Source organism: Orcinus orca, chromosome 7, assembly GCF_937001465.1.
Source record: "Orcinus orca chromosome 7, mOrcOrc1.1, whole genome shotgun sequence".
Taxonomy (NCBI): domain Eukaryota; kingdom Metazoa; phylum Chordata; class Mammalia; order Artiodactyla; family Delphinidae; genus Orcinus; species Orcinus orca.
Window position 1 is genome coordinate 116091330 of NC_064565.1, and position 27752 is coordinate 116119081.

The 27752-nt window shown below is 48.6% G+C and overlaps 1 protein-coding gene across 14 annotated transcripts in view; it reads left to right on the plus strand.

Annotated features, from left to right (window-relative positions):
• AGAP1 (ArfGAP with GTPase domain, ankyrin repeat and PH domain 1) overlaps positions 1-27752 on the plus strand; it is a 550828-nt gene that overhangs the window by 418721 nt on the left and 104355 nt on the right. For 9 of the 14 annotated variants that reach the window (XM_033424652.2, XM_033424661.2, XM_012533195.3 and 6 more), the window contains one exon: positions 11480-11641. The exons of the other annotated variants lie outside the window; for them this stretch is intronic. In XM_033424652.2, coding sequence (XP_033280543.1) covers positions 11480-11641 — 162 coding nt within the window. The remainder of the gene's footprint in view (positions 1-11479; positions 11642-27752) is intronic. 14 annotated transcript variants of the gene reach the window in all.

The following is a 27752-nucleotide window of genomic DNA, read 5'->3' on the forward strand; positions in this document are numbered from 1 at the left end:
AAAGAGAATCTCGTCATTGAGCAGCCGTAAGCGCCCCACTTGAGAAATGGTTGTGGCTGATTATGTAAAACGAGGTGCAGGCATCTCTTGAAGTGATTTCATTTCCACCGAACGGTACTACTCAGAGTGCCTTTACACGTTTTCGGAGTACACTGGATTAATTTAAACTTTGTGCGCTTGATTCAGCTAAAATTCCGCCAGAGAACAATTGAATTTTTGACCCTGAAATATACAATCCTGACCTGCATTCCCCAGATCGGGTGATGGTATGAGTACAGGCTGACCATCCAGCATGAGGCTCAAGGATGCACTTGCAGAGCCTGCTGTAGCGGGCAAGAAGGGACAGGGGACAAGGTGATTCTGGGTGCAAGGAAACGGCGTGCACCAGGAGGCCAGAGGGGAGGCGGATGTAGCTCAGGGAAGGGGGGAGGATGTGAGGAAACGAGAGGAGTGAGGCTGCTCCGCCCTTGGACATGTGCTCGCTGCACAGGACACGCGGGAGGCCGGGACGGCTCCCTCAGAGAAGGACAGAACATCCCAGGGTCCACCTCTTCTCTGAGACCCGGAACCAGGTCCTGGTGGCTGTCTGGAGGCCCAGGGAGCCACATCCAGTCCCCACACTCAACTTTGTGACCTAAGTCTTGTGAACGGCCTTAGCTTAAGTTTCTGAGTGTCGTCTGACCCCCCCACCCGGACCCCCTGCTCTGACACCGAACCTGCATTTGCTGGTCCCTCCCATTACCTTCTTTTGTCTTCCCTGTTCGGTTGCGTTGTAGCATTTAACACAATGGACCCCCGCCCTTTTCTTTTGTTTTAAAATAGCTTTAGTGAGCTAAAACTCACAGCACATAAACTTCATCCATTTAAAGTCTACAATTCAGTACTTTTAGTGTATTCACAGAAATGTGCAACCTTCGCCACAGTCAGTCATAGAACATTTTTCATTGCCTCAAAATGAAACTCCGAACCCTAATTAGCGATCAGAGTTTGTGGGTTTTTTTTTTTTTTTTTTTTTAAGGCTGTCATAGAAACATGTTTCAGTAAGTAAGCGCTTCATGTAAATGAAGACCAATTCCAACGTATTCAGCTTCGTTTACAGAGACCTCTGGGTGTAACTGAACACAGCCCGGGTAGGAAATACTTCTCCCTATGTTTCCTCTCCATTCTAGCCCCTCCTATTGTATTCCTTTCCTCCCACTTTTGTAACTCAGTCTAACACTGTGTTGTCTCTCCCTTTTCCCCAACACCTGTCATCTTCCTGGGCCCCCCGCAGTGTCCCCGCTGCCCCTTCTTCTGACACCGTGTACCTCTGTGTGAGCGCCGCTAGCTGCAAAGGGAACCGGACAATATGCCGGGCTCTGAAACATCTTCAGAGATTGGGATTCAAGTAAACGTCCTCCTGTTGAAAGCTCCCGTCAAAAGGACTGTGAGAAGGGGTGAGGTTTTGAACTTCACTTCACACTCACCTTTTAACAGCAGCCGGGATGTTGTGATTTCCTTGGATGGCAGAGGTGGCCTGTTCTTTATTTACCAGCCCACACATCTCTCTGAGCTTCAGAAAGAACAGAGCCCTTAGTGAAGATCCAAATTAGCTTTAGATTGCCGGCTTTGTCTTGAAGGGAATAGGTTTTAATTAACTAGCTCCTACAGTGACTCCATCTTGAGTTTTTGGAAGGTTTTAACCCTCAGCTGATTCCCTCCACCCCAGCCTGGCACCGACAAATAGCCCTGTCTTTGATCATTTTGAATTCTTGTAATACCAAAAAACAAAGATTTTTAGTAATATATTGTTCCTGATCCTGCCAGATGAGTAAGTTAGGGACTATGTGAAAGTGAGAGAGAGGAGAGCTAATACGCATTCACGGTCGGTCCTTTTCCTTTTTTCCTTTTTTTTTTTTTTAATAGAGATCCAGGCTTCTTGTGAAAATGCATTTTAAAGCAATTCCTATCTTTCATCAGCACACAGGAAGTAACAATCAGCCTGCCCTCAGAACTCCTGGCAGCTCCCCCAGATAGCGTGGCGGGCTCCCTGCAGCACATTCTGGGTGTCCACTCTCCAAGTCAAGCCCAGTACGGAAGAGTGGAGGGAGACATCCCTCCAGAGGGTCCACAGCTCCCTGAAATGAACTCCAGAGTGGGGATCGGGGAAGGGCGTTGGACGTGCAATGGCGGTAGGAACGCCAGTAGTTGTTGCGGTCATGACAGTCGCAGGGATGCCCCGCTCCTTCCCAGCGAGGTGCAGGAGGACACCTCCCCCGGCATACACGTTTGGAGACCCTTGGGAGAAGCAGGGCCATGGGAATCACAGGCGTGGAGCCCGGTCTATTTGAATATCAGCCGGGATAGCAGAAAACCCATCCGCACACCTGGCGCTGACGGCCATCACCGAGGCATGCTCTCTGCAGCAGTTCATCAAAGATGGCCCCGCTAATGATCGGCTGGGCAGATAATCGGACGAGAGTTAATTGTAAGGTTTGATATGGCATCTTGTCAGCAGAGATAAGTTGTCACGTTTTCCACTTGAGCTGAAACTAAATGATTGTAAAATAAGTTATGAGTGTCCTTGGGCCTGTCTGCCGGAGTGACGGCTGAGAATACGTTCCTGGCGCAGCAGTCACAAGCAGGCTACTTGATATTTATGCGAACGGAATGTTATTTTATTCCCCCTCCAGTCATGCTTGTCAGCTCTCCGAGTGAAAAGTGAAACGGCTTCTTTGACTCATACGTCACGTGCTGAAGCTCGGAGACACTGCAGATAGTTATCATTATTGCTCGTATTATATATTTTTTGGAGTGTGCGTTGAACATTGACGCCCGATTGGGAAGAACTAATGGCCGGCACTGAGCGCTCGGGACGGCGGTGGACCGGCCTGTCCCGGCTCGGCGCGTCGTCTCGGGGGCTCCGGTCCCTCATCAGAGCCGGTTTAGAGGGGGCGTAATGAGGCGCTTGCCTCTTTCAATTTGGCATGGCTTTCTCCTTTCGGCGTCCCCCCCGCTCCCCTGCTCTCTGCACGCGCCCTCCCGTATTTAAGGCTGTCGACGGTACTGTCTGCCCCGACGCCCAGTAGTTGATACAGAATAAGATGCGTTATTTGTACTGCGTTCTGTGGGCTCGTGTTCAGTGTCTGGGGCTGGGCTTTGGGGGCCTCTTCAGTTTGAAGGATACCTTGTCAGGCAAGCGGAGTCTGTTGGAAATGGAAAAGCACAGCACAGACGCCTGGTGCGTTTTGATTGCTCATATTTTAAACCAGGGGAATTTTTTTTTTTTTTTTGCGGCACGCGGGCCTCTCACTGTTGTGGCCTCTCCCGTTGCGGAGCACAGACTCCGGACGCGCAGGCTCAGCGGCCATGGCTCACGGGCCCAGCCGCTCCGCGGCACGTGGGGTCTTCCCGGACCGGGGCACGAACCCGCGTCCCCTGCATCGGCAGGCGGACTCTCAACCACTGCGCCACCAGGGAAGCCCTAAACCAGGGGAATTTTAAATGACTCCTCTTGGAAGGGAGTTCTCCAAATCTAGAAGCCGGGCATTCATATACCGGCAGTGGGACTCGGGACCCAGTTAGCTAGAAACCAGAGCTTCCTCAACGTGACCCCCATCCTCGAGAACGGTCAGGGCTGCCAGGGCCCCCCCTCTCTCCTCCAGGCCTCCCTGACCACGCGTGGCCCCGCCCCTCCCTGGCCTCTGTCATGACTCACACTCCGACCTCCTCCTCTGTGCCCTGGTGCAGGTCCCCTCGCATAGTGGGCGCTCCTGGTTCGTGGGCAGCTGCCTTTCCTCGCCCAGCTGACCAGCCCTGAACTGTGCCTGCTCCCACTGTCCCCACGCCAGAGCATCTGGTTTTTCCCACCCCCTTAGCCCGGCCACCGGGACGCCTGACCTCATAGTGGCTACCTCCAGCAAAAACGTTAGGAGCACGTGTCCAGGGCCTGGACCACAGTGGTGGAGTACTGACACAGGAAGGGAGGCGCTCGGGGCTCCAGCCTCACCTGCAGGAGGGCCTGGAAAGTCTCTGCATCAGGGCAGTGATGGTTTTCTTGGCGGTACCTTGATCCTGTGAGCAGCAAACCAGGCCATGGATGGGAAATGCTTCTTGGTCTCCAGGGGACTGGTGCATATCCCTTGCTTTATTCATGCTCCTCCTTGCCTGCGGAAGAACTTGTGGGGCTTACCAGGGCTGGACCTGCTTCCTGGTTTCATCATTATCATTATTGCTCTTATTACGAGATGGCAACCCGTGTCATCCTGAAAGCTCACCTCCCTCCTCCCTCCCTTCCTCCAGGCGCCAGGGCAGGACTCATGTTCTTCTGTTCTCCCTCCCCTTCTCCCTCCCCCGCCCCGCTCCTGGGCCTTCCCCTGACCTTGGCTCTCTGTCACTCTCACTCTGAGTCCTAGTGGCCCGAGCAGCCGTCCCAGGGTCATATTCCTGTTTCTCAAGGGAGGCCATGGGGCCGGCTTGCCTGTGCTCGCCTTGGTGACAGTGGACGTGAGGACGGTTCCTCACCTCACTTCTCTCTGCGCGCAGGTGGCGCTTCTGTGTACGTATGTTTAAATCCAGGCAGCTGGTGTGCTCGCCGTACATCTGATTCCCCTTTTCCTCCTCTGATCAGATAGGCATCCTCTCAGTCATCGGAATCAACTCGGGGACAGGGATTTTCACCCTCTAGTCTCTGACGTGACCCAGGTGCCTAGGCAGAGCTGGCCCCCAGAGCACAGAGGACCCACGAGGTGGGCGTGGTCGATGGAGGGGTCTATTAAGGGAGATACTTTGGCAACGTAAATAGACTTTATCCACCGTCTTAGTTGCTCACCAAAAAATAGGTTCCAGACTGCTGGAAACTTACCCGACTGACTGCAGTTTGACACAGAAGCATGCTTGTGGTTACTTTTTTTTTTTTTTATAAATCTATTTATTTTTTATTTATTTTTACTTTTGGCTGTATTGGATCTTCGTTGCTGCTCCTGGGCTTTCTGTAGTTGCGGCGAGTGGGGGCTACTCATTGCAGTGGCTTCTCTTGCTGCAGAGCACGGGCTCTAGGCGTGCGGGCTTCAGTAGCTGTGGATCGCGGGCTCTAGACTGCAGGCTCAGTAGTTGTGGCGCACAGGCTTAGTTGCTCCGCGGCATGTGGGATTTTCCCAGACCAGGGCTTGAACCCGTGTCCCCTGCATTGGCAGGCGGATTCTTAACAACTGCACCACCAGGGAAGCCCGCTTGTGGTTACTTTTAAAACTAAGTTGCAAAGGTGATTCTCTGTTACACACCCAAAGCAGTGTCATCCACCTGTGTTAAAGCCTCTGCAAGAGAGAATCAACCCTTTATAAAACTCAGTTCCACAGACATGCCTGGAACCCCGATCATTTATCCCCAGGACGTTTCAGGCTCTGTCTTGGTGAAGAGGTTTGAAGGACGTTCCTGCCTTCAGAAGGTGTCCAGTTAACGAAGAGACAAAGGCACGGCTGATGGGGTGTACTGTGTGGTGAGGGTGGCCTCACCAGGGAGGCAAGGAGGACTGGACAGGAGGTGACGGAGGGCGAGGGCCAGAATGGGGGCCTCTCCCGGCCATCATCCTTTCGATCCCAGGACCCACAGCTTCCTAGTTTTCCTCCCACCCAACTAGTGTAAGGCCTCGCCGCGTCTTCCCAGCCAGGGAGGGAGCCAGGAACCATGTGGGGCGCTGCTGAGACGGGCGCCATCCCGCTGGGACCTGCCCACGGACGAGGCTGTGGGGATTCCCGGGCCTCAGCAGGGGCGTGTCGGGCTGGCGGGTCAGACGCGGGCAGGTGACACCTGACACAGGCAGCCAGGAGGAGGACAGCTCTGAGGGGCTTTGCTTTAAGGAGGAGCAGAAACCAGGTGGTGGCCGGGTGAGGGCCTGGAGTCACGGCAGGGTTTCGTCAGGAGCGGAGATGATACAGCAATGCAGCACGTTTAATGCAGGCAGGAGCGGGTACGAACTGCCGGGTGGAAGCCAGTTCACGGGGGAGGGGCTGCTTTGGCAACAGGGCGGGGCGAGGAGGCCCCGAGTCCGTGGGGACCCGGGACGGGAAGGGGGTGCCCTCTTTTGGTTGCTGCTTTTATTGTTTCTTTTTGTGTCTGCAGTGAAATGAAAATGGGGGTCCTCGAGGGGGGTGGGATGCAGGGCAGGGTGTCTGAGGGGAGTGGAGAAGGGGTGACAGAGCCTCTTGGAGGGGGAGGGATGGAGTTACTTCCAGAATGCAGTGGATCGAAGCACAGGCCCGAGGTTGGGCCCCTGTCCCACCCCAGCACCATAAAGGGGCCACACAGTAGAGGAAGCAGTTGGCACGGTGCTGTTCTCTTCCATCCCGGGCCTGAGTCCTGGTGCGGCACAGGTAGGGGTGGAAATCATCAGTCATGCTGGGGGCTGTGGTCAGGAGAGCTGGAGGCAGGGGGCGTGGAGGCTGAAATCTGCAGGAGCAGTGCCTGTGATGTCGTCCCGCGGGGTAGGGAGAGAAATGGAACATGAGGTGGATGTTAGTCTGTGAAGACCGATGGGGCCGGTAGATGGGACCTGAGGCCCCGGTGTAGGTGAGCTGGGCAGACTGGGCATGGGGTGGGGGGGGGGAATAGAACCCAGAGGGGCCGGTTCCTGCAGCAGGCGGGCCCGGGTCCGGACCAGGAGAGCAGCGGGTGCGGTGGCAGAGGGGAGGAAAGAGCTTCACGAGGTCACCTGGGAGGGGCCCGGAGGCCAGGATGCTGGAGGGAGTGCCCAGGAGGCGCCGGACGTGATCACAGGTCAGGGTGGGTGATCTGCTTCTGAAACGGGCAGTGAAGGGGTGGGACCTGGGGTCTTGGGGAGCGAGCGCGATCCCAGGGCACTGGCTTCAGAGGGGCCAGGACTTGGGGGGAGAAAGAGTGGTCTGCAAGCAGCAGCGCGGGGCTGGGAGGACGCCCCGCCCACCTGCGTGCTTTGTGGTGCAGGGGGAGACGTGTCCTGGGGGAGAGCCAGGGTAGCTCCAGGGAAAGGGAGCCTTCGGGAGGGTCTCTGGTGTGAGGAACATTGCCCCCAGCCCTCACAGAACAGGATTCTGGAGGAGGAGTCTGAGAGGTTGAAGAAGAATAGAAGAGCCCTTCCGAGTCCACAGGTTTCTCACTACTGACGTTTCGGGCAGGACGGTTTTCCGCGGCAGGGCTGTGCTGTGTGTTGCTGTGTGTTGTTCAGCATCTCAGGCTTGTGCCCACTTGATGCCTGTGGCACCCCGACCCTGCTCGGTCTGATAACCAAGAATGTCTCCAGACGTTTCCAGATGTCGCTGGGTGAGGATTCCCAGTGGTGAGCCAGCGGGTTACTGGAAACATGGAGCCACGTGGGGATAGAGCCACTGGTGTTGAGGATGGGCTCCCAGAAAGGAAGGCTGTAAAGGATGCAGATGAGCTTGGCTCTGATGGCCCCTTAGGGGAAGGTGGGTGTCACCACTTGCAAGTAGTTCCTTCTCGAGATTGGCACTTAGCTACTTTCTTCGAGCGAGTCAGGAATCTCCGCCTCAATTACACGTATTGTAAGATACTCAGAAACCTTGGAAATGAGATTGTCGTGTCCCTGTCAGTTACTTTGCGGAAAGTTTCCTGCAGTCGGAAGGGGTGAGGGGAGATGCCTAGAAACAGGCGCCTGTCATTTTGGTTTCCAAAATGCTGAATTCTGAGCCCTAAACCAGTGAGTTTAAAATCCAGCCCAGGTCGGATTCTGAATTAGACTGGTGATACTCTGTGCTTCGTGTGCTTATAGAAAAGGAAACAGTGATTTAATTGAACAGAGGTAGTTCATTAAGGAGAAGAAGTATTAACTGGATTTCCCTTTCTTGTTTTTACATTGGCAGACATATCTGTAAGTTGGGTACCCGTCTAGCTTTCAACAGAGTGTTTGACGAGGCTGTACCATAGTTTCTTTATAGGCAAGTTCACAGGTGTCTGAGCTGGATGCACAGACAATATGATGTCCCCAGGTCCTACTCAGTGATCACTCAACAAAGCTTCTGGTTGTGGATTGGTGAGTGCAGATTCAAGGCTCTGTCTTGACCTCACCTTGTTGAATATCTTTTCCATCGATTTGGATGAATACACAAAGTTGTGTGCTCAGAACAGCCAACAAGACCTAAGGCAATTGTGAAGAATAACGAAGTGTGGGGACTTGCCCTACCTTATGAGCTACCGAGGTGACTAAAGTGCCGTAGCGTTCAGGACCGTGTGCTAATAGAACACATATAGGTGAAAAGATTATTGGAGAAGAATAGAGAACCCAGAAATAGAGCCACCTCACATATATGGAAGCCTGTTATATGACCGTATAGCTTATGTATATATTCTGAGCATCTTAAAAAGAGATATTGGTACCCACCTTAAAGAACTGCTGGATGATGGAAGGGACCCAGGTGTCCCTATTATAATGCTGCATCCACCGCGTGCCCAGCATCGGGCGGCTCAGGACGGGGGTGAGCACCTTCAGCTGCCCTGGGAAACAACCATGCCAGCTACATCCAGGTAACGGACAGACGGCCAAGGGCAGGAAGCGCCAGCTCTAGGATCAGTAGGGGTTCAGAGATGAGAAATGTTAGCTTGGGAGAGATTGTGACATAAGGATTAAGAGGCGTAGTTGGGAATGAACATTGTGCATTGAATTGAGGGGACACCTGAGGGACAGAGTGAAATAATGAAACGCCAGCCGTGCTGCAGCAGAGGGCAGCTGTCTCTGCCTGCGCCCCTCATCTGCCTCCGCGATTGGAGGGTCATTGGGACCATTGTTTCCCCATGGCCTGTCACCACACCCGGCACAGGATGGGTTCTTAACACTTCAGAGTCAGAGAGGATGCAGTCAGAGGGTGAAGACTTTTGAAACCTGGGCAGCAAATACTTGAAATGTACAAAAATATTCATTGTAAGGTTTGAGCATTGACTAACATGTGAAAGGGTTGCTTTACGATCAGCCAGTGGTCTTGGGGTCCCTGGACCTCTTAGCAACATCAGGCAGCTTCTGAACCCTCTGAAATTGCGCACAAGTATTAACTAGACTAGCCTTTTTTTTTTTTCTTTTTCTGGGATGCCTACAGCTTTCATCTGATATTCAGTAGGATCTAGCATTTTTTAAAAAAATGTATGTAAGAATTGCCACTTTTAGAAGATTCGTATTGCGGAAGACTGGGACAACGTAAAAGGTGGCAAGCCAGCAGGAGAGAGCCCTCCTGCAGTTAGCTGTACCGTCCAGGCCTGGGGGGTAAGGATCGGACCCAGGGTGAGTGTGGCTTCGGTGGAGAGCAGGTGGGAAGTTGGAAAGAGAATGCAGAATAAATGGCCACTTTGTGGATAAAGATGCAACCTGGAGCCCCAGACTCCGTGAGGCAGGTTCTCCTGCAGGAGCCGTGGGTTGACTCTTCACACCCCTCCCAGGACAGGCTCCCAGAGGCCTTTGCTCCACAGGTGACGGGGATATGGAAAGAAGGTTGATCCTTCTGACCGTGCAGAGATGGGATGGGATCACTGGTCTTAGGATATCAGGAATTTGCATCCTAGGGCATTCCTGGAACCATATTTGTAGCTAAAAAGATACTGTGTTCTTTGACAGTTCTCAGTACATGATAAAATGTCCTAGAACATCAGAAAATGAAAAGATTTTAAATTCATTTTGATTTCGAGTATCTTTATATTTGAAATCATGTCATCCTTCTGTTCAAAATCCTGCCAGGCTCCTCATTTCCCCCAGAGTAAAAGCCAGGGCTCTAGATAGTGGCCAAGCCCCTTCCTCTCTCCAGTGCCACTTGCTGTGAGTCTCCCATCCTCAACTGGCCCCGGCCACTGGCACCCCCCTCTGCTTCTGGAACACACCAGGCGCGCACACCTGGTCTTCGGGCCAGGTTCTGACAACTTCCTCCTCCCCGAGGTGCACATTCACCTTCTCATGCCTTTACCATCTTCAACTATTGCCTCACGCGTCACTTTCTCAGTGAGACCCACCCTGTCATTTAAAATGGCAACTCCCCCTCACCGTGCTGCCGCCTCCCCAGTGTCCACCCTTCGCACCCTCCTTTTCCCTCTCCAGCTCTCACCACCTCGTAATGAGCTGTGGGTTGTGGCCCCACTACTGTGTCAGTGCCACCCAGACGGGAGCCTTTATCTGTCTTTCTCAGTGATGGATCCCAAACATCTGGAAAAGTGGTGGCCCACAGTAGGCCTCAAAAAATATTTGTTGAATGAATGAAATATATCGCACAGAACTTTCTGTCTTTTGAGTTACAAAGATGCTGAATCATGAAATACAGAATTCTTAGAACTTTGGAGGTGTTTAGATGGTGTTCCCCCATCACTTTCTCTGGGTACTTTTCCGTTCTGTTGAATTTCATGTTCATTTCAGGTGTTTTCATGGCATTCTGTTCTTCTCTCTGATAAAGTAAAAACAGACATAATAAATTGAGAGTTTCACTTCCAGTGAATGATCACATTTGTGCACTGGTTTTAAAATTTTGTAAGTAGCTTCTGTGAATCAAAAATTGGCAGGTCTACTATGGACTTCCAACCCTATTGCTGGACATCAGTGAGAGAGGGAGGTGGCATGCCGATTTTCACTACTAATAAACTAACGTACAGCCATACATAATGTTGGGGGTAGAGGACAGAGAATCAGGAATGCCTTTATCTTGTGTGTACACACACGGAATCAACCCCATTTAAGATGACACTTCATGTGTATTCCTAAGAGTCTTTACTTCATTCCTAATATATCACAGTAATTATGGGAAGAGAAAAATAAGGAAAAAGCTTCCCACCTCCCGCTTTCCTTTTCCAGAACTCCAATTATGCAAAATAGAGAACTTTATAAGTAAGACAGAGAAAGAAGTATCATAGGATACTGCTTATATGTGGAATCAAAAAAAAAAAAGGTACGAATGAGCTTATTTACAAAACAGAAATAGGGTCACAGATGTAGAAAACAAACTGTGGTTATCGGGGGGGAAGGGAGGAGGGATAAATTGGGAGATTGAGATTGACATATACACACTACTATATATAAAATAGATAACTAATAAGGACCTACTGTAGAGCACAGGGAACTCTACTCAGTACTCTGTAATGACCTGTATGGGAAAAGAATCTAAAAAAGAGTGGATATATGTGTATGTATAACTGACTCACTTTGCTGTGCAGCGGAAACTAACAACATTTTAAATCAACTAGACTCCAATAAAAATTAAAAAAAAAAAAAAGTTGGAGAAGCACAGGCCTAAAAAATAAAAAAGAGAGAGAGAGAGAACTTTAAATTCTCCAGAGCGTAAGGATGACGCCAAGAGGAGAGCCTGCCTTTGAACTGCAGGGGCGCTGTGACCTCTAGCACGGGATGCTCTGGGCCTCCGGCCCGGGTGTTATTTGCGGAGCATGATGTGGCACTGGAGGAACGTTGCTGTAGTACTTGTGCGAAGTCTACTTTGTAAGTGTTGACCTTTGCGTTCTTTTGCCTTTTCCGGTCCGGTGGCAGACACGGGGCTCGGTGACTCCGTGTGCTCCAGCCCAAGCATCTCCAGCACCACCAGCCCCAAGCTCGACCCGCCCCCCTCCCCTCACGCCAACAGAAAGAAGCATCGGAGGAAGAAAAGTACCAGCAACTTCAAAGCCGATGGCCTCTCAGGCACTGCTGACGGTAAGGCCTCCCGGGACCTCAGGGCCAGAGTCCGCGTTCCTGAAAATCGATTTTTACTTTTTCTCATTTGTGGAATCATTGATCCTCAGAACCACACATGCACAATAACGCAGGTCAGTGCGTGTGCTTTTTGCTAACAAGGCGGTGCTAGGGGACCCTCTCTTCACTCACTGATTCTCGAGACTGTTCAACCACAGCAGCTGTCTTACCTCCTGGCGGTTGTGGCCTGGTCGATGGTGCCGCTGGTGTCCCCTTCGTAACATCTGGTCAAGTTGTTTGGTCTTCCCCGACCCCGGCAACCTGGGGTCGAGGTGTCTGCTCCAGCCGAGCTGTGCCATGTTGTCTTCCTCCAAAAAAGATCGGTGCCTCCTAATTTAGGAATCTTCCCTGACACCGGTAGACTTAACTCTAGTACGACAGCCACTCCGATGCTGACTTTCAGCGACGTGTGATGATAAACGCCCCTTCTGTTAGCGTCCGTCACTCTTTTTGTTTTGTGAGCTGCATTAGTATTCCCGCTGACACAGTTTGTCTTGCTTCTCCTTTGACTTGTTGAAGTCGGGTTTTATTCTCAGCGATGGCCCGATGTGATCTTTCAGAAGCGGCCCCTTCTGATGGACTTGTGTTCTTTTATTCCACGGATGCAAGTGGAGATACACACGCATGCACACGTACACACACATTGTGGGAGGTGAAATTAATGTAGTTTCAATAAACAAGTTAAACAGATACTTCAAAGGAAAATTAAAATTCCCAAACATGGTTGTATAACATGAATAATCATTGGTGAGACCAATAGTAGTAAAAGAATCTGGTTTCAACAAGGATTCCATATACGCTGGAAATACCCTCATAACTGATATCCTTTTTCTCTATTTCTGCCACACTTTTTCTGAATACTCTTTTGTTCAAACTGTAAGTTTCAGTGTTAAAGAAAGTGCCTGTTCCCTCCTAACATCCAAAGATGAGCCCGTAGACCCACAACGTGTATGTTAGCGGGGAAGGAGCAGGGTTTACAGTACACGCTCTGTGTCACTTACCGTAATCCTGTGAGTTGGTTGGTGGCGTTTTCATTTATAACGAGGAGACTGGGGTTCAGAGTGTCAGGGAGCTTGCTGGGGCTCCCACGGTGGCAGGGAGGAGTCTGAAAGCCCTTCTTCACCACATTTCTTACCATTTTGCTTCCCATCGCTTCCTGCTAACAAGTTTAGCCAATAAAAACCAATTCTCTCCTGTTACGATAAATGAGGATGATTCTATTATATCAGCAGTGGTGAAAAATAATGATTATGGATCAAAGCACCCACCCAGACACCACTGACCTTCCCCTTTGGAAAAGAAATCGGCCACAGATGCCGAGCATTGATGAGACACCTTCCAACAACTTCAGCAAAAAGCCCCCAGCCATGCACAGATGGCCACACCCCACCAACAAAAGGACTGAGGTAAAGCCAGGAAGATGCATGGCCTCTCAGCAGGGTGGGGAACCTGTGCCCCCCATACCCAGGGGAAGAGCAAGATTTGCTCTATGGAAAGGCCTCATGCCCATTTCACGGATAAATATCGTACCGTGTCTGTCATGTGTTTCCAACCAATGACTTTTTTCAAAAGTGTCTGCCACTTGGTAGAAACTGGGGATCAAGTCCACCCTTCACTACATTACACACATTTTACACATTCTAATCATCCCACCCACCTACTGACATAGTGAAAGCTGTGAGTAAGATACAGACTGAAAGTAAATCAGTAGCGGTTGCGTGTTTAATCGGGCTGCGGGTTCAAATCAGCATCCCGGTCATCCCGTGAGTTTGCAGAAAACTTGCCAAGTGACTGTAAGCTTGTCGGACGCCTGAGATGTTTCCATCTTCCACGCCTGAGGTACTGAGGTTGTACTGTGTGCTCCAAGCAATAGCCTGTGACGAGGCTGAGTCATATCCTCAACCCCAAACCAACCACAGACCCTTTCATTAAAGGGCCTTACTGCTGAGGCAGTGATGCCGACAGAAAGACAGACTCCCGGCCACCAAAGAAACACCCAATTTAGACACCACAACAGCATCTCAGGCATGAACGATGAGTGATGGTTGTGTGTGTTCAGAAGTTCAACACTAATGATTAGAGAGGAAGCCGGGCCTCACTTTGTAGTTCAGAGGACTGTCTCTGTGATGCCACAATGTGACGTCTTTCCAACAGAAAATAAGACAAGTTCTCGGTAAAAAGAAAACGTATCATTTTTCCCGAGGAAAGGTTACCTGCCGACCTATAAGTGAGTCGTTTTTCGGAGACAGGCTGTATTGCATGGTATCCAAGGCACACTGTTTTTCTTTTCTTCACATTTTCGCATCCCTGAAGTCAGAAGGCATCGTTCATTTGAGATCATTTTCGATTCAATGATATACAATATTGTTTAGTACTCTCAGCAACTCTTATTAATCAAAGTGTATTGTGGGAACCATCAAAACTAAGCCTTCTCTTCTTGAAATGAAAGCTAGTTGTATATTTTTAGAGGGCTGTTTCATTTTAATGGGAAAAAAATATTTCCCTTTCCTGCAAAGCACTATGACTTGTTATTACCAGTATATTCTCTTTTGTTTGACCTCGTGCTGGAAAGTCGCAATTGCAGATGCAAAATGTTCTCTAGATGGTGTCCATAAAGTAGGTGAATTGTGTAGTTTTTGACATACCCCATTGGAACAGATGACTAGACTCAAATCTCTTTAGAGTATAAGAAAAATAAAATTCAGCTATTTCAGTCAGGGTCCCGGGAAAAACATGGCACCCTCAACTGGGTCGTTGATAGGAATTTTCCACAGGGACTATCTACAGAGGTGTGGGCAGGGTGTGGGAAGAGCTATAGGGATGGTGCAGACTCCCAGTGGGGTGACGGGGAAAGGAGGGGCCGGTTATGAACACCCAGAGAGGGCGGTGTCTGGGGGAGGTCTCCGTCAGGAGCTGTGTCCTTCAACAGAGGGACATGTGCCACCCCAGTGACCCAAAGGGTGAGGGGGCGCAGGGGAGGCGCCTAACCTCACTCTCCTCCCTGCCTCTGGTCTCATGCCGCCACCTCCTTGACCAGACCCAACCAGAAGCCAAAGGGTGTGGGAACTACTGCTGCCGCCACCCAGGCCTGCCTCTGAGGGCGTTGGAGGGCAGGTGGAGGTGAGCCAGCGGAAGCCGTGTGCTGCCCACACCTTTCACGGTGCCTCTTACAAGCCCCTGGGCACGTCTGTCCGCTGATCTTTCATCAGCACGGTAGACCGGAAGCCTCTGTCCACCGTGGCCCCTGAGGGCCTGGCCTGAACCTCGCCGAGGGAGGGGTCAGAGCTCCCCAGATGCACTTCTGAGCCGTCGTCCAGCCAAGTCCAAAAGGGAGCCCCCACGCCCTTCCCAGGCTCTTAGCTGAGCACAGAGGTTCTAGCGCTGGATATTCCTTACCTTTGTGGCATCTTTGTTCAGAAAGTAAAGGCTAAAGTGTATCATCAGTATTTATGCTGCCTGAAAAGCCAGAAACTCTCTGTCCACCTGGGGATCCTTAGTGCTCCTGATGGAAATAAAGATCTTCCTTCCATGAATTTCTCGCTGCCCTGGCCCTCATCGGACTCGATTTTAGTAGTTCTTTTCTGCAGAAGAACAGTAGTTCTACACAGAATGGGAGAAAATGCTGTCACCTTGGGACTTCCCTGGTGGCGCAGAGGTTAAGAATCCACCTGCCAATGCAAGGGACACAGGTCGATCCCTGGTCCGGGAAGATCCCACATGCGGCGGAGCAACTAAGCCTGTACGCTACAACTACCGAGCCTGCGCTCTAGAGCCTGCGAGCCACAACTACTGAAGCCCGTGCGCCTAGAGCCCGTGCTCCACAACAAGAGAAGCCACCACAATGAGAAGCCCGTGCACAACAAGGAGTAGCCTCCACAACTAGAGAAAGCCCGCGTGCAGCAACAAAGACCCAATGCAGCCAAAAATAAATGAAAAAATAAATTTTTAAAAAAAGAAAATGCTGTCACCTAAATTAAGAACAATCATTTTCTTATACTTACAATTTAAAATGAACGGACAAAAGACCTGTATGCAGAAAACTATGACACTGATGAAAGAAATTAAAGATGATACAAACACATGGAGAGATATACCATGTTCTTGGATTGGAAGAATCAATATTGTGAAAATGACTATACTACCCAAAGCAATCTACAGATTCAATGCAATCCCTATCAAATTACCAATGGCATTTTTTATGGAACTAGAACGAAAAATCTTAAAATTTGTATGGAGACACAAAAGACCCCAAATAGCCAAAGCAGTCTTGAGGGAAAAAAACAGAGCTGGAGGAATCAGACTCCCTGATTTCAGACTATACCACAAAGCTACAGTAATCAAGACAGTATGGTACTGGCACAAAAACAGAACCATAGATCAATGGAACAAGGTAGAAAGCCCAGAGATAAACCCACACACTTATGGTCAACTAATCTATGACAGAGGAGGCAAGGATATACAATGGAGAAAAGACAGTCTCTTCAATAAGTGGTGCTGGGAAAACTGGACAGCTACATGTAAAAGTATGAAATTAGAACACTCCCTAACACCATACACAAAAATAAACTCAAAATGGATTAGAGCCCTAAATGTAAGACTGGACACTATAAAACTCTTAGAGGAAAACATAGGAAGAACACTCTGACATAAATCACAGCAAGATCTTTTTTGATCCACCTCCTAGAGTAATGGAAATAAAAACAAAAATAAACAAATGGGACCTAATGAAACTTCAAAGCTTTTGCACAGCAAAGGAAATCATAAACAAGACGAAAAGACAACTCTCAGAATGGGAGAAACTATTTGCAAACGAATCAACGGACAAAGGATTAATCTCCAAAATGTATAAACAGCTCATGCAGCTCAATATTAAAAAAACAAACAACCCAATCCAAAAATGGGCAGAAGACCTAAATAGACATTTCTCCATAGAAGACCTACAGATGGCCAAGAAGCACATGAAAAGCTGCTCAACATCACTAATTATTAGAGAAATGCAAATCAAAACTACAATGAGGTATCACCTCACACCAGTAAGAATGGGCATCATCAGAAAATCTACAAACGACAAATGCTGGAGAGGGTGTGGAGAAAAGGGAACCCTCTTGCACTGTTGGTGGGAATGTAAATTGATACAGCCACTATGGAGGTTCCTTAAAAATCTAAAACTAGAATTACTATATGACCCAGCAATCCCACTACTGGGCATATACCCAGAGAAAACCATAATTCAAAAAGACACATGCACCCCAACGTTCATGGCAGCACTATTTACAATAGCCAGCTCATGGAAGCAACCTAAATGCCCATCGACAGACGAATGGATAAAGAAGATGTGGTACATATATACGATGGAATATTATTAAGCCATAAAAGGGAATGAAATTGGGTCATTTGTTGAGACATGGATGGATCTAGAGACTGTCATACAGAGTGAAGTAAGTCAGAAAGAGAAAAACAAATATCCTATATTAACGTATATATGTGGAACCTAGAAAAATGGTACAAATGAACTGGTTTGCAGGGCAGAAACTGAGACACAGATGTAGAGAACAAACGTATGGACACCAAGGGGGGAAAGCCACAGGGCGGGGGTGGGGGGGGCGGTGTGGTGGTGGTGGGATGAATTGGGAGATTGGGATTGACATGTATACACTGATGGGTATAAAATGGATGACTAATAAGAACCTGTTATATAAAAAAATAAATAAAATTAAAATTTAAAAATTTAAATAAAATGAATGGAATGAGTCTGGTGAATTATAGGAGTAGAATCTATGACTGAAGAATTCCTTTATGAGTATTTTGAGTTCCAACATGGTCACTGGGCTCACGTATAATTATTACTCTCCTTAAAAGAGTCAGTATTGTAAAGTATTCCAGCCCCTTCCTTGGGTAAGTGTGGAAGAATGGAGAGATACAAGCTAGTGTGGGTGACGTATGTCATTTAAAGCAGAAGTGCGTCAGACAGGTGGGTGTGTGCCTAGGTGTTCCCAGGACTGAGACCTGAGGTGTGTCTTTGGGCAGGTGAAGGGCTGCCATGCTAACTGCTGGAGGATCCTCTGTACTTCTCCAGCACATTCTGCATCACCGGGCATCTGGCCCCCTATCTACCTACTTGGAGGCTCCCCCAGGTTTAGATCTGTTCTTTCCATACATATAGTCTCTAAAAATATGTGAGAGTTTTTCAAATTCTGTGGCCCTGTTTGTAATGATATGCACCTTTGTGATGTTTTTATCTGGGAAACGACTGTTCATTAAGAACGTCAGAAATAGGGACTTCACCGTTGAGTTTAACTTTGAGGTAAGCTTCTTGGAAACCAGCATCCTCCAGCCTTACCATTAAAAATGTGAAGGTGGTATTATTAACCTTTTTCAACAAAACTTCTGAATCCCGAATACTACTTATATTCTTATTTAATAGACCATTGGGAACAACAGATATTAAAATATCAGTGACAGTCTTGATTTTAAATTGGATTTGATTCGCTCAGGATTATTAGTTATATTTAAGAAAATGGGTATGTTCAGATCTGGGTGCTGATCTCAGTGATGATCGTAGATCAACAGAATTCAGTCCACGTGTCGGTAAGCAAGATGGTGACACAGCACAAGAGGCGTGGGGGCGTCCTAATTGTGTTCAAACCATGGAAAGAGAGTCCCGAATCATCCTGGGTGGCCCTGATGGGTTTCATTGGGACCAACGGGTGGAAGTTTCAAGGAGGTGGATTTTGGTTCAGATACTAAAAGGAAAACTTTGTAAGAGCTGGGGCTGTCCTGAGAGGCAAGGTTCCTGGTCCCCTGTAGCAAGTCCAGCACTGGTTGGGCCACTGTAGCGGAATCCGGGTTCTAGAAGGATGCTAGCCCCAGGGGTCCTGGGTTCATGGCCAGAACCAAGTTGAAGGGTGTGTGCCTGGAAAGCTCTTGGGTAGTGGGGATTTTGCAGATCTCTAATGACTTGCTGTCTTTTGGCATTGCCTTTGAATCACCCTCCTTTCTGGGTACCTTCTTATCCAGGGTTCAGGAGTGAGGTTATTGCGGCTGAAATGTACCCGTGGTCTCTGCGGTCCCAGTTCTGTGGTTCCCCAATCTGGTGGTTCTCGTTAGTTTTATAACATTCATGCAAGTTTGCATCCGGTGTTAATTTTCCTGTTTCCCCAGTGAAAAGGCAGAAGTAGAGAGAGGTTAAGTGGCTTTCTTGTCCAGGGTCAGGTTGCTGGTAGGTGACAGAACTGTCTCTTGATTCTCTGCCTCAAACTCTTTCCACCAGGCAAAAAGCAAGTCTTTGAGGTGTGTGGAGCGGCTTTTGAATCTAGGAGTGGGGCAGGCAGAGTGGCTTCCTTGATATTTCTCAGATTCCATGTAAAGACACTGACTTTTATACGGATCATCACATCTAGAAGTTGTGTAGCAAAGATCTTTCTTTAAAAATGCAGGGCCAGTCTGGATTTACCCAGTCTGATTATACAGGAGGGTATGCAGAAATCCTGTTGTTGGTGGTGGTGGGGTTTTTTTGTTTCTTTTTTGTGAGGTTTTTTGTTTTTTTGTTTTTTGGGTTTTTTGGTCCCCTTGGGTTCATGGTGCTTTTTACTAAAGGTCAGAAGGAAATTTATTTTATCCTTCTCATCTCCACGCCCTGGTTGTTCATTCTGGGTCTTTATAGACTCATTGTATGGTTGATCCTGGATAGATATTGAAATACTATCCTGTAGAGAAAAAGTCACAACTGGCCTCTGTCCATTACAGTAGAAAAATTGCCCATCACAGCTGTACCCACTAAGCCATCAGAGGTGAGGTCTCCAACATGTTTACAAATTACATTAACTTCAAGTTGCAGAGGCCAGACAGGACTTAGTTTTCCTGCATTCTTTCAGAGAAGAACCTGACATTGTGAATCATTTTATTCTTTCATCAAATATTAAGCAACAAGCACAGAGGAAGCACTGTGTGTTTGGCTCCATGGGAGACGAGAGAATTAAAACTCAGTTTCTCTCTCACCCCAAGGCATTCATAGCCTTAATATGGGAAGAAGACTTGCACCAGAGACTGTACCTAAGATTTCAGGCAGAATATTTAAGAGAGGCATGGGTGGTCCAGAAGAAAGACAGCACAGCATTGAGTTGTAAAGGTTGGGGGAAGCTAACATGTTGTAGAACTTCATTGTAGATTCTGCAGGTTTAATACGTAATGGTTATCTTATTTAGTAAAATGCCACAAAAAGCATCACTCTTTCATTAAATGTCTTCTATTTACAGCAACCTGAAACACCAGTGGTAGTGATTGAATAAGTCACAAAACAAACTTTTGTTTTCACTTAGTTGCTAAGAAAACAGATGTTGCTGTAATTGATCAGTTACCATTTATCTTCTGAAAAAATTTTTATTAGTTGATATTTTGGAAGACTTTGGAGAGGAAATGAAGAATGATTACACAGGAGCATTGTACAACATTTTCCCTGCATACTCATTTTTTTTATATATACATAAATTTATTTATTTTTGGCTGTGTTGGGTCTTCATTGCTGCACATCGGCTTTCTCTGATTGCAGCGAGCTGGGGCTACTCTTCCTTGTGGTTCGCGAGCTTCTCATTGTGGTGGCTTCTCTTGTTGCAGAGCACGGGCTCTAGGCGCGCGGGCTTCAGTAGTTGCAGCATGCGGGCTCAGTAGTTGTGGCTCGTGGGCTCTGGAGCACAGGCTCAGTAGTTGTGGCGCACGGGCTTAGTTGCTCCACGGCATGTGGGATCTTCCCGGACCAGGGCTCGAACCCGTGTCCCCTGCATTGGCAGGTGGATTCTCAACCACTGTGCCACCAGGGAAGCGCCCTGCATACTCATTTTTACAAGAAGGCAGTCCACAGGTGTATCACAGCTCGGGTTCATCGTGACCATTGGGTCATGTGGAGGGTTGGGCAGTTTGGGGCATCAGTGGTAATTTGGGGATTTTGCACAGCACGATTAGGAGAGCTGTTTTGTTGTTTAAGTGTCTTATCACCAGGATGTTCTCACCCTTCCTCTCTCCTTGGGCACAGTTAACATGCTGGTTACTCCATGTTAGATGCGATGGTGCACACATGACTGGCAAGAAACCCATGATGGCCAAGGAGCTACCACCATGGCTTGCTTCTTGTCCACAGGGGCTTTCTCGTGTGATTCGTGTGATTTTGTATTTTTTGGAGGTGTCTAGAGGGGAAAGCTAGGGGAGATTATGAAAGCTGTCCAGTGTGACTCTTGTGGGTCACTCTTGGCTCTCCTATTTGTGACCATTTCAGCAGCACTCCTCATCTACCCCTTGTTACAAGTTTGGCAGCTCCCTTCAGTGAAAGGAAAGAAAATCAGAAGTCTCCATCATCCATTCCATCAAAATTCCATAATCAACAGTAATTCCTTCTAACAGGAAGGACTTCTTAATTGAACTTCCTTGTTCGTAAACTAGTTGGTACGTGCCTCTGAATCAGTAAGCTGAGCAGTTAATTAGAGCAAATGGGAAAAGCCAAGAACTGGACCATCTTCCTGGATGATATTCCTAAAATGCAGCAACTTTGATGAGGGAGCCAGGTTGGCTGGGTTTCTTCGCCCTTGAGGCGGAAGTGATAGGAGACACTGGATATTCTGATGGACTTGCCTACTTCCCACAAACCAGATCATTTTTCCAAAGAGAGTTCTCAGGTTGTAACTCCAGCTTCCACAAGAATGAACTTGCTAAAATTGAGTAGACCTGGGTTTACTCTAGACATTGACATCCTAGACGGGGCACAGTTGACTCAAAAGCCATCCTGCAGGGTACAGTCCTTCTGACACAAACACACACAAGCTGTCAGTGCTCACAGATCCTTTGTGGAAGTCTGTGGGTCGGAAATAAACAAAGATGAGTTGATCACAGTAGGAGAAGCCAGAACAGAGGATTCCCATCATGATGAGCTGACAACAAGAGAAGGATTTTTGGTCCTTTTTTTTTTTTAAGTACACGCAAACTAAAGAGTTAGATTCAGTTCCATGAAAGTGCATTAATCACCTACTGCAGGCCAAGAGCTATGCCTGGGACTAGATGGAAAAGTGACTGAGGGCCCCTGCCTTCAGCATGCCCACTGTCTGGTGGAGAAAGCAGATCTCTAAATAAGCCGTGGCCACCTGAGCAGCCTGTGCAGGGAGCCCAAGGGACCTCGACCCAGAACCCTGGGTGTTGGAGGCTCCAGAATGAAATACCTGCTGTTCCAAAAAAGGGAAAAAATATGCAAAGTGAACACACGATAAATCTTGGTATAAGGTGGCTTGGAGCTCCAAGGGCCCTGCAGACACTCCTGATGCAGCAAGACATACTCAGCCTCCTGCTGTACGTAAGAGTGGACGCGCCTTTGAAAGATGCAAACTGCTCTCAAGCTTGCTGTCTACAAGGACAGATCTGCGGCCGACCCCAGTTCCTTTTATTGGCCCTAAACTTAGAGCTGCTTTTTCTGCATGAACGACCCACAGCCTCCAATGTCCGTCAGGAGGACTCAGGACAGGCATTTCTCCCCAGGCATCCTGGGGTTGGAATTCTGCCGGGGGGGGAGACCCCGAGTCAGCCGACTTTTAGGGGATTCCAAGATAATCTCTCAGTCATTTTCTTGATGTTCTCAAAATGGTGGAGCTGTCAGAGTCTTTGGATGTCACTTCATTCAGCTATGAAACTGAGACCCAGGGTGTGATGCGATCTACTCAGACCAAGGTCCAAGAGGGGCCTCAGTGCACAGAAAGCCCTCTCTCTCTCTCTCTCTCTCTCTCTCTCTCTCTCTCTCTCTCTCTCTCTCTCTCTCTCTGTCTTATAAGGCCACTAACCACATCCCATGGGCCCCACCCTCACGACTTCTTCCAACCCTAATTATCTCCCACAGTCCTCATCTCCAGGTGTCATCACATGGGGATTAGGGCTTCAACAGATGAACTTTGGGAGGACACAAACATTCGGTCCACGAAGCCTTGTAACTTTCTATTCCTATCTGTGGGCTTCATGGACACGGTCACTGCAGATCACGCCTGTTCTGTTCACTGCTCCCTCCCTCCCCGGGGTCTTGCCTCCGTTGTTAGAATAGGTCTTTAAGCATCAAAGAAGGAAGCCAAGATTCAGTGCCTGCTCTTAGACAGGTGTTACCTCATTGCATCCTTCATACAACCCATAGTGTCCGGCAGGGAGGTGGTGTTATCTCTGTTTTCACAATGAGGACAAAGGTTCGGTGACGTTAAGTAATTTGCCAGAGATGGGCAGGTGAGTGCGAACTTGGGGTCTACATCAGGCCTCTAGGACTTGGAAGTCAGTGTGGCTTGCCTTGTACCTGTGCTGTCCACCTGGAAAGGCCTTCAGCAGCTTGGGTGTGAAGAGGAGCCTTTTCTGCAGATCGTGGTTCAGCCCTGTGTCTCCTGGCACTGCTTTTCCCCATCACAGCTGGTCGGGGGCTGCGTGCCCATCACCCCCCACCATTGCTCTTAAGAACTTGGAAGCAGTGATTCCTTTACTAATTTTGATCTCAGCCTCTTTTCTCAGGACGCTTGTTGTGACATGGCTTCTTTACAAGCAATATTGCTTTTCTCATTGTCTGTGTGTGTGTGTGTTGTACATTCCACGAAGGATGCAGATCACTGCTTCAGCTACTCTGCAGACAATTAGAACATGCAGGATTAGAGAACAGGCAGGGAACATCACGTAACTTTTTTGAACTTAGGGATGTTTAACTCAGATGCAGTGAGCCCAGCTTTTAAGTTCGTTGTGAGGATGATATCCTTTGTGGGTTTTTGGACAAGGGGAGTGAGCATTTTTCAGGACAGTTGGAGGGAGAAGGGGAGCTCTTGATTAAGCTCTCCCCATCATTCACTGGAATCCTGCTTTGCTGATTTAAGTATGATCAGATGTCTGCCGCACCTTGTTGCCGGGTGTGATCACCGCGCTCTCATTTTATTGCGACGGATGATTGACGCTCTAGAGTGGGTGTGGCTGGAGATCAACTTGGTGCGTTTATTTAGGAATCTTTGGTAATGCGGCCCTGCCTTTCAACTCCACCCCTTTCTCGTCTCAGACATATAACAGGCCCCAGGTATTAAACCCAGGGTGTCATCACCAACGAAAGAAGCAGGTACGGTGCAAACTTCAGGCATCGCCACTGAGATACACACACAACCTAACAAGGCTTCTTTTGTACTTGGGACATGGAGAAAATTGGCCATTTGTCTGTGGGGTAATGGGCTTTGCTGCCATATGAAAATCTCTCAAATGGTTAAATTCAATGACATTATCTCAGAGTGCATGAAAGCGACTACCGCACACAGTTTAATTCTATTTAATTTTTTTAAGGGGGAAAAAAAGCAAAGGGAAAATGTTTTAGTTTCTCTTAAGCTGATGTCTCTCTGCTTTTTCTTAAAAGTGCCTTTCTAGTTGCCACACAGCGATGTGATCATTATCCGCCGCCTCGTTGCCTTGCTGCCTCTGCGTGCAGTAAAATACAAAAAAAAAAAAAGAGAGAGAGAGAGAGACCAGGGGAGCTTGTGAAGTATGACTTCCTATCCCAAGACTCATTGCCTGCGATTCGTACCGCTTGACAGTAATGATCTTATTACAGTACTCTGGACCTTGAAGAGATTTCATGAGGAGAGTGAGAGGACGAGCCTCCATGTAATCAAGTGGTGCTGAATATTCCACGCGTTTTTGATCACACACTGATTGGCCACAGTTCTAGCCCATCTTCTAGTCAATTATGCATGGCCCCTGTGCTCTTCGCCTAGTCAGAAACATAGATGGCTGTTGTCTGGATTTTGGCAGGCAGCCAGGGATTTGAAGCGCCGTGCACACCATCCTCCCAGGATAAGTGCTTTTTAGTGGGAATTGATTACCTTTCTTTGGGTTTTGCCTAATAGCAAAACTGCATTTGGAGAGGGTTTCGGGCGAAAAATGGACGTATTAGCCATTTAGAGCATCCGAACTCCTAGTCAGTTTTTAGGCTTCCCTTGTTTCCGTCTAATTTCTGTTTAATGATAGCATGTTTGAGAATACTGAAGGTATTTCATGGCATTGGCTGCCGAGCACACGTGTTGCGCATGGAGGACAGATTCAGTTACGGGACCACTGTGTTCAGGTTCCCGGATTCATCTAGGGAGGCTTCGAGCTTTGGGGAAATAAGATCTCTGTCGGTTAGCTTCCGTCTCGGCAAAAAGCGTTAAAAGAGGTAATGAGGGCTTCCCTGGTGGCGCAGTGGTTGAGAGTCCGCCTGCCGATGCGGGGGACACGGGTTCGTGCCCCGGTCCGGGAAGATCCCACATGCCACGGAGCGGCTGGGCCCGTGAGCCATGGCCGCTGAGCCTGCGCGTCCGGAGCCTGTGCTCCGCAGCGGGAGAGGCCACAACAGTGAGAGGCCCGCGTACCGCAAAAAAAAAAAAAAAAAAGAGGTAATGAATTCTTCCCTCAGGCGACTGGCTTGTCTTCAGTAATTGTGGTGAGTGCACTTCGACATGGCTGGGTTTTGTGAACTCTGCTGTCTCTGCCCAAAGGGTTGTCACCACATCGTCTCCCCGGTTGTGTACCTCCCCTTATTGGTCTCGAAGACGAGTGCTATTTGAAAGGGTGGGATTTTTTCCTGCCAGCATGATCGCTGACGTTGCCCATTATGAAGCTAACTCAGTTAGGCACGTGATAATATGCAGAAAACTGTTGTAAACCAAGATTTTTCTTCCTCATATGTCATGCTCTTAATCCAGATTCTTGGTGTGTAGATTGTCTCAGAGTCATCAGCTAGGAGAATGTGAACGTGCTTTCTACTGTTTTGTGTACGAGGTGAGGAACTGGCCACGCCCAAGCAAGCGATCGGTGTGGGATGTTTTGAGAAATCTATCTTGAATCCACCAAGGGTTTGGTGCTCCCTGTGGCCTCAGTCATTGGGGGGACGTAGAGGATGGAACCCTCGCATTGCACACTGGGCACCTCGATAGCCTGATTTGACTCTTCTGAATTGAATAAGTAGGTAGCTTTGTTCTTTGACTTGGTTTCCATGTGGATTGGCCTTGCTTTCCGCAGGAGGGAATGATTTTCCACGTCACTTGACTTTCTGCAAAATCGAGGTGTACTGTAGGCATGGTTGCTAAACAGCCCTAGGAGAACCTACCAGAATCCTTAACTTCATGTTCTGCACGTGTACGCACGCACGCACAGAGGATTTCTTTGTTCTCGATGTCATGAAAATAAAATATCTTCTATCAAAATTTAGATTTCGTGATGTTTCTTTAAAAGAGAAAATCACAAAGCAGAAAGCCACGGTTGACCATCTATTAGCAACAATCATTGCGCCCAGTTATTGACCCCTTGCTACACATCAGCACTGCGATGAAACGCTCCCTGTGTGTCCTCTCGTGACCCTCACAGGAAACTCCTGCTTGAGTCTCCACGGCGACCACCCCTCCCTTGGAAAGTTCACGCGTGTCTTTTCAGTGGTCTCCCTCACTCCAAATCTTGGCTTATCTAGGACTTTCCCTAAGGATTAAATTTATATAAAACAAAGAATTGTACAATAGGCTGTCAAAAAGGATATTTCTTAATTATAATAAGTTAATATTCAAGCCATTAAAAATTTTTGTCCTTTTACCCCTGGCAATGTTTCAGTAGATTGACAAAATGTATTTTTATGGCAGTTGGAAAATATCAAATTCACAGTTAGCAAATGGTTCAAGTTTTAAGGTAGGAACTTTAGAAAGCTGGCATGCACTATGACGACCTGATTACAGCCTGGTGTTTTCACCTGAGCAGATGAGTCCAGTGCTCACGTTTAAAGAGAGAGAGTCAGTACCTCGAAAATACAGTTTCATCATGAGTGCAGAATACGTGCTGTCATTACCATGTAATTACCCTGAAAAGGCCGATTAATTAAAGAATGTAAACAATTTAAGTCAGCTACTTTCTTGAATCCCTCCACCGCTTCCCCAAATGTTAGTTTTTGCCTCACTGTGGGATCAGACTCCTGCAGCAGGAGTGAGAAGCGGGGAGGGAGCTCACCTGCCCGCCGTGACCTGATGGAGGGAGAGAACTCACCTGCCCGTGGTCACCTGTTGATGTGCCTGCGTTAAGAGCCACCATGGTGGCGGGTGGCCTGGGACCTTTCCTTGAGCAGCTTGTGAACGGTGAATGAAGCCTGTATCATCGTTGTCTCTCCACCAGCACGGAGACGGGTGTGCGCAGCCTCCCTCCTGTTCTACTCGCCGGGAAGGGATGCAGACACGGTTTGGCCCCGTTTGTCTTTGAACGGCATAGAAACACCCCCATCACGGGCCCTCATGGAGGAGAACAGAGCCACCCCTGCCGGGGCCACATGTCCTCCAAACCAGGAGTGGTTCCCGAATGTCCGTGGAGGGTCTTTGGTTTTCTTTTGGAGATGAATATGTTGTTATCATCAGTAACTTGCTACCTTCTATTTCTGATCACAACAAATCAGCTTAGTTCGCCCAGGAGAGCTATGTTTTTCCAAGTTTCTTTGCTTGAAGAATTCTAAGGTAGGATCTGAAAGCCATTAATTTATGGGCCAAGTCTAGATCTTGGTGTCACTTTTTTTCTAACCCCTAAAGTCTTTCGAATTACTGCTCCACACAGTAAAGGTGGACAAGCCCACTGTGACATGTGAGAGCACATCCCGTACTGCTGGAGTCCGTGTGGAGGCGCTGGCCACTGCAGGGCCATCAGGTGGTCTGCACGGAGGAAGCTGGGAAGGGAAGGCCGCCCCGGGAGAGGCTCGGGTCTCCTGGGACGCCGGGGCCGGGTGTGACCCCAGGGGACAGGCAGGTGGGAGCTGAGCAGAGGCTCAGGTGTCGAGGAAGGACCGGGGCTACTGCAGGGGACCCTGGACTGGTATCAGGAGGGGCCGTCGGGCAGGGCTGCTCCAGGACCTTTCCCTGGGGCCCATCCTCTGCTTCCAGCCCTTCCTCCAGGGCTGCCCTCCCCTCTCATTTCCCTCATTCTTGCTTCTCTTTCCTCAGTTCACTCTTTCTCTTTCTTTCTCCTTCCTCCGTCCAAGAGTTTTCTCGCTTTTTGTCCCTTCTCTTATTCCCTCTCTTCCCATCCACGCCGT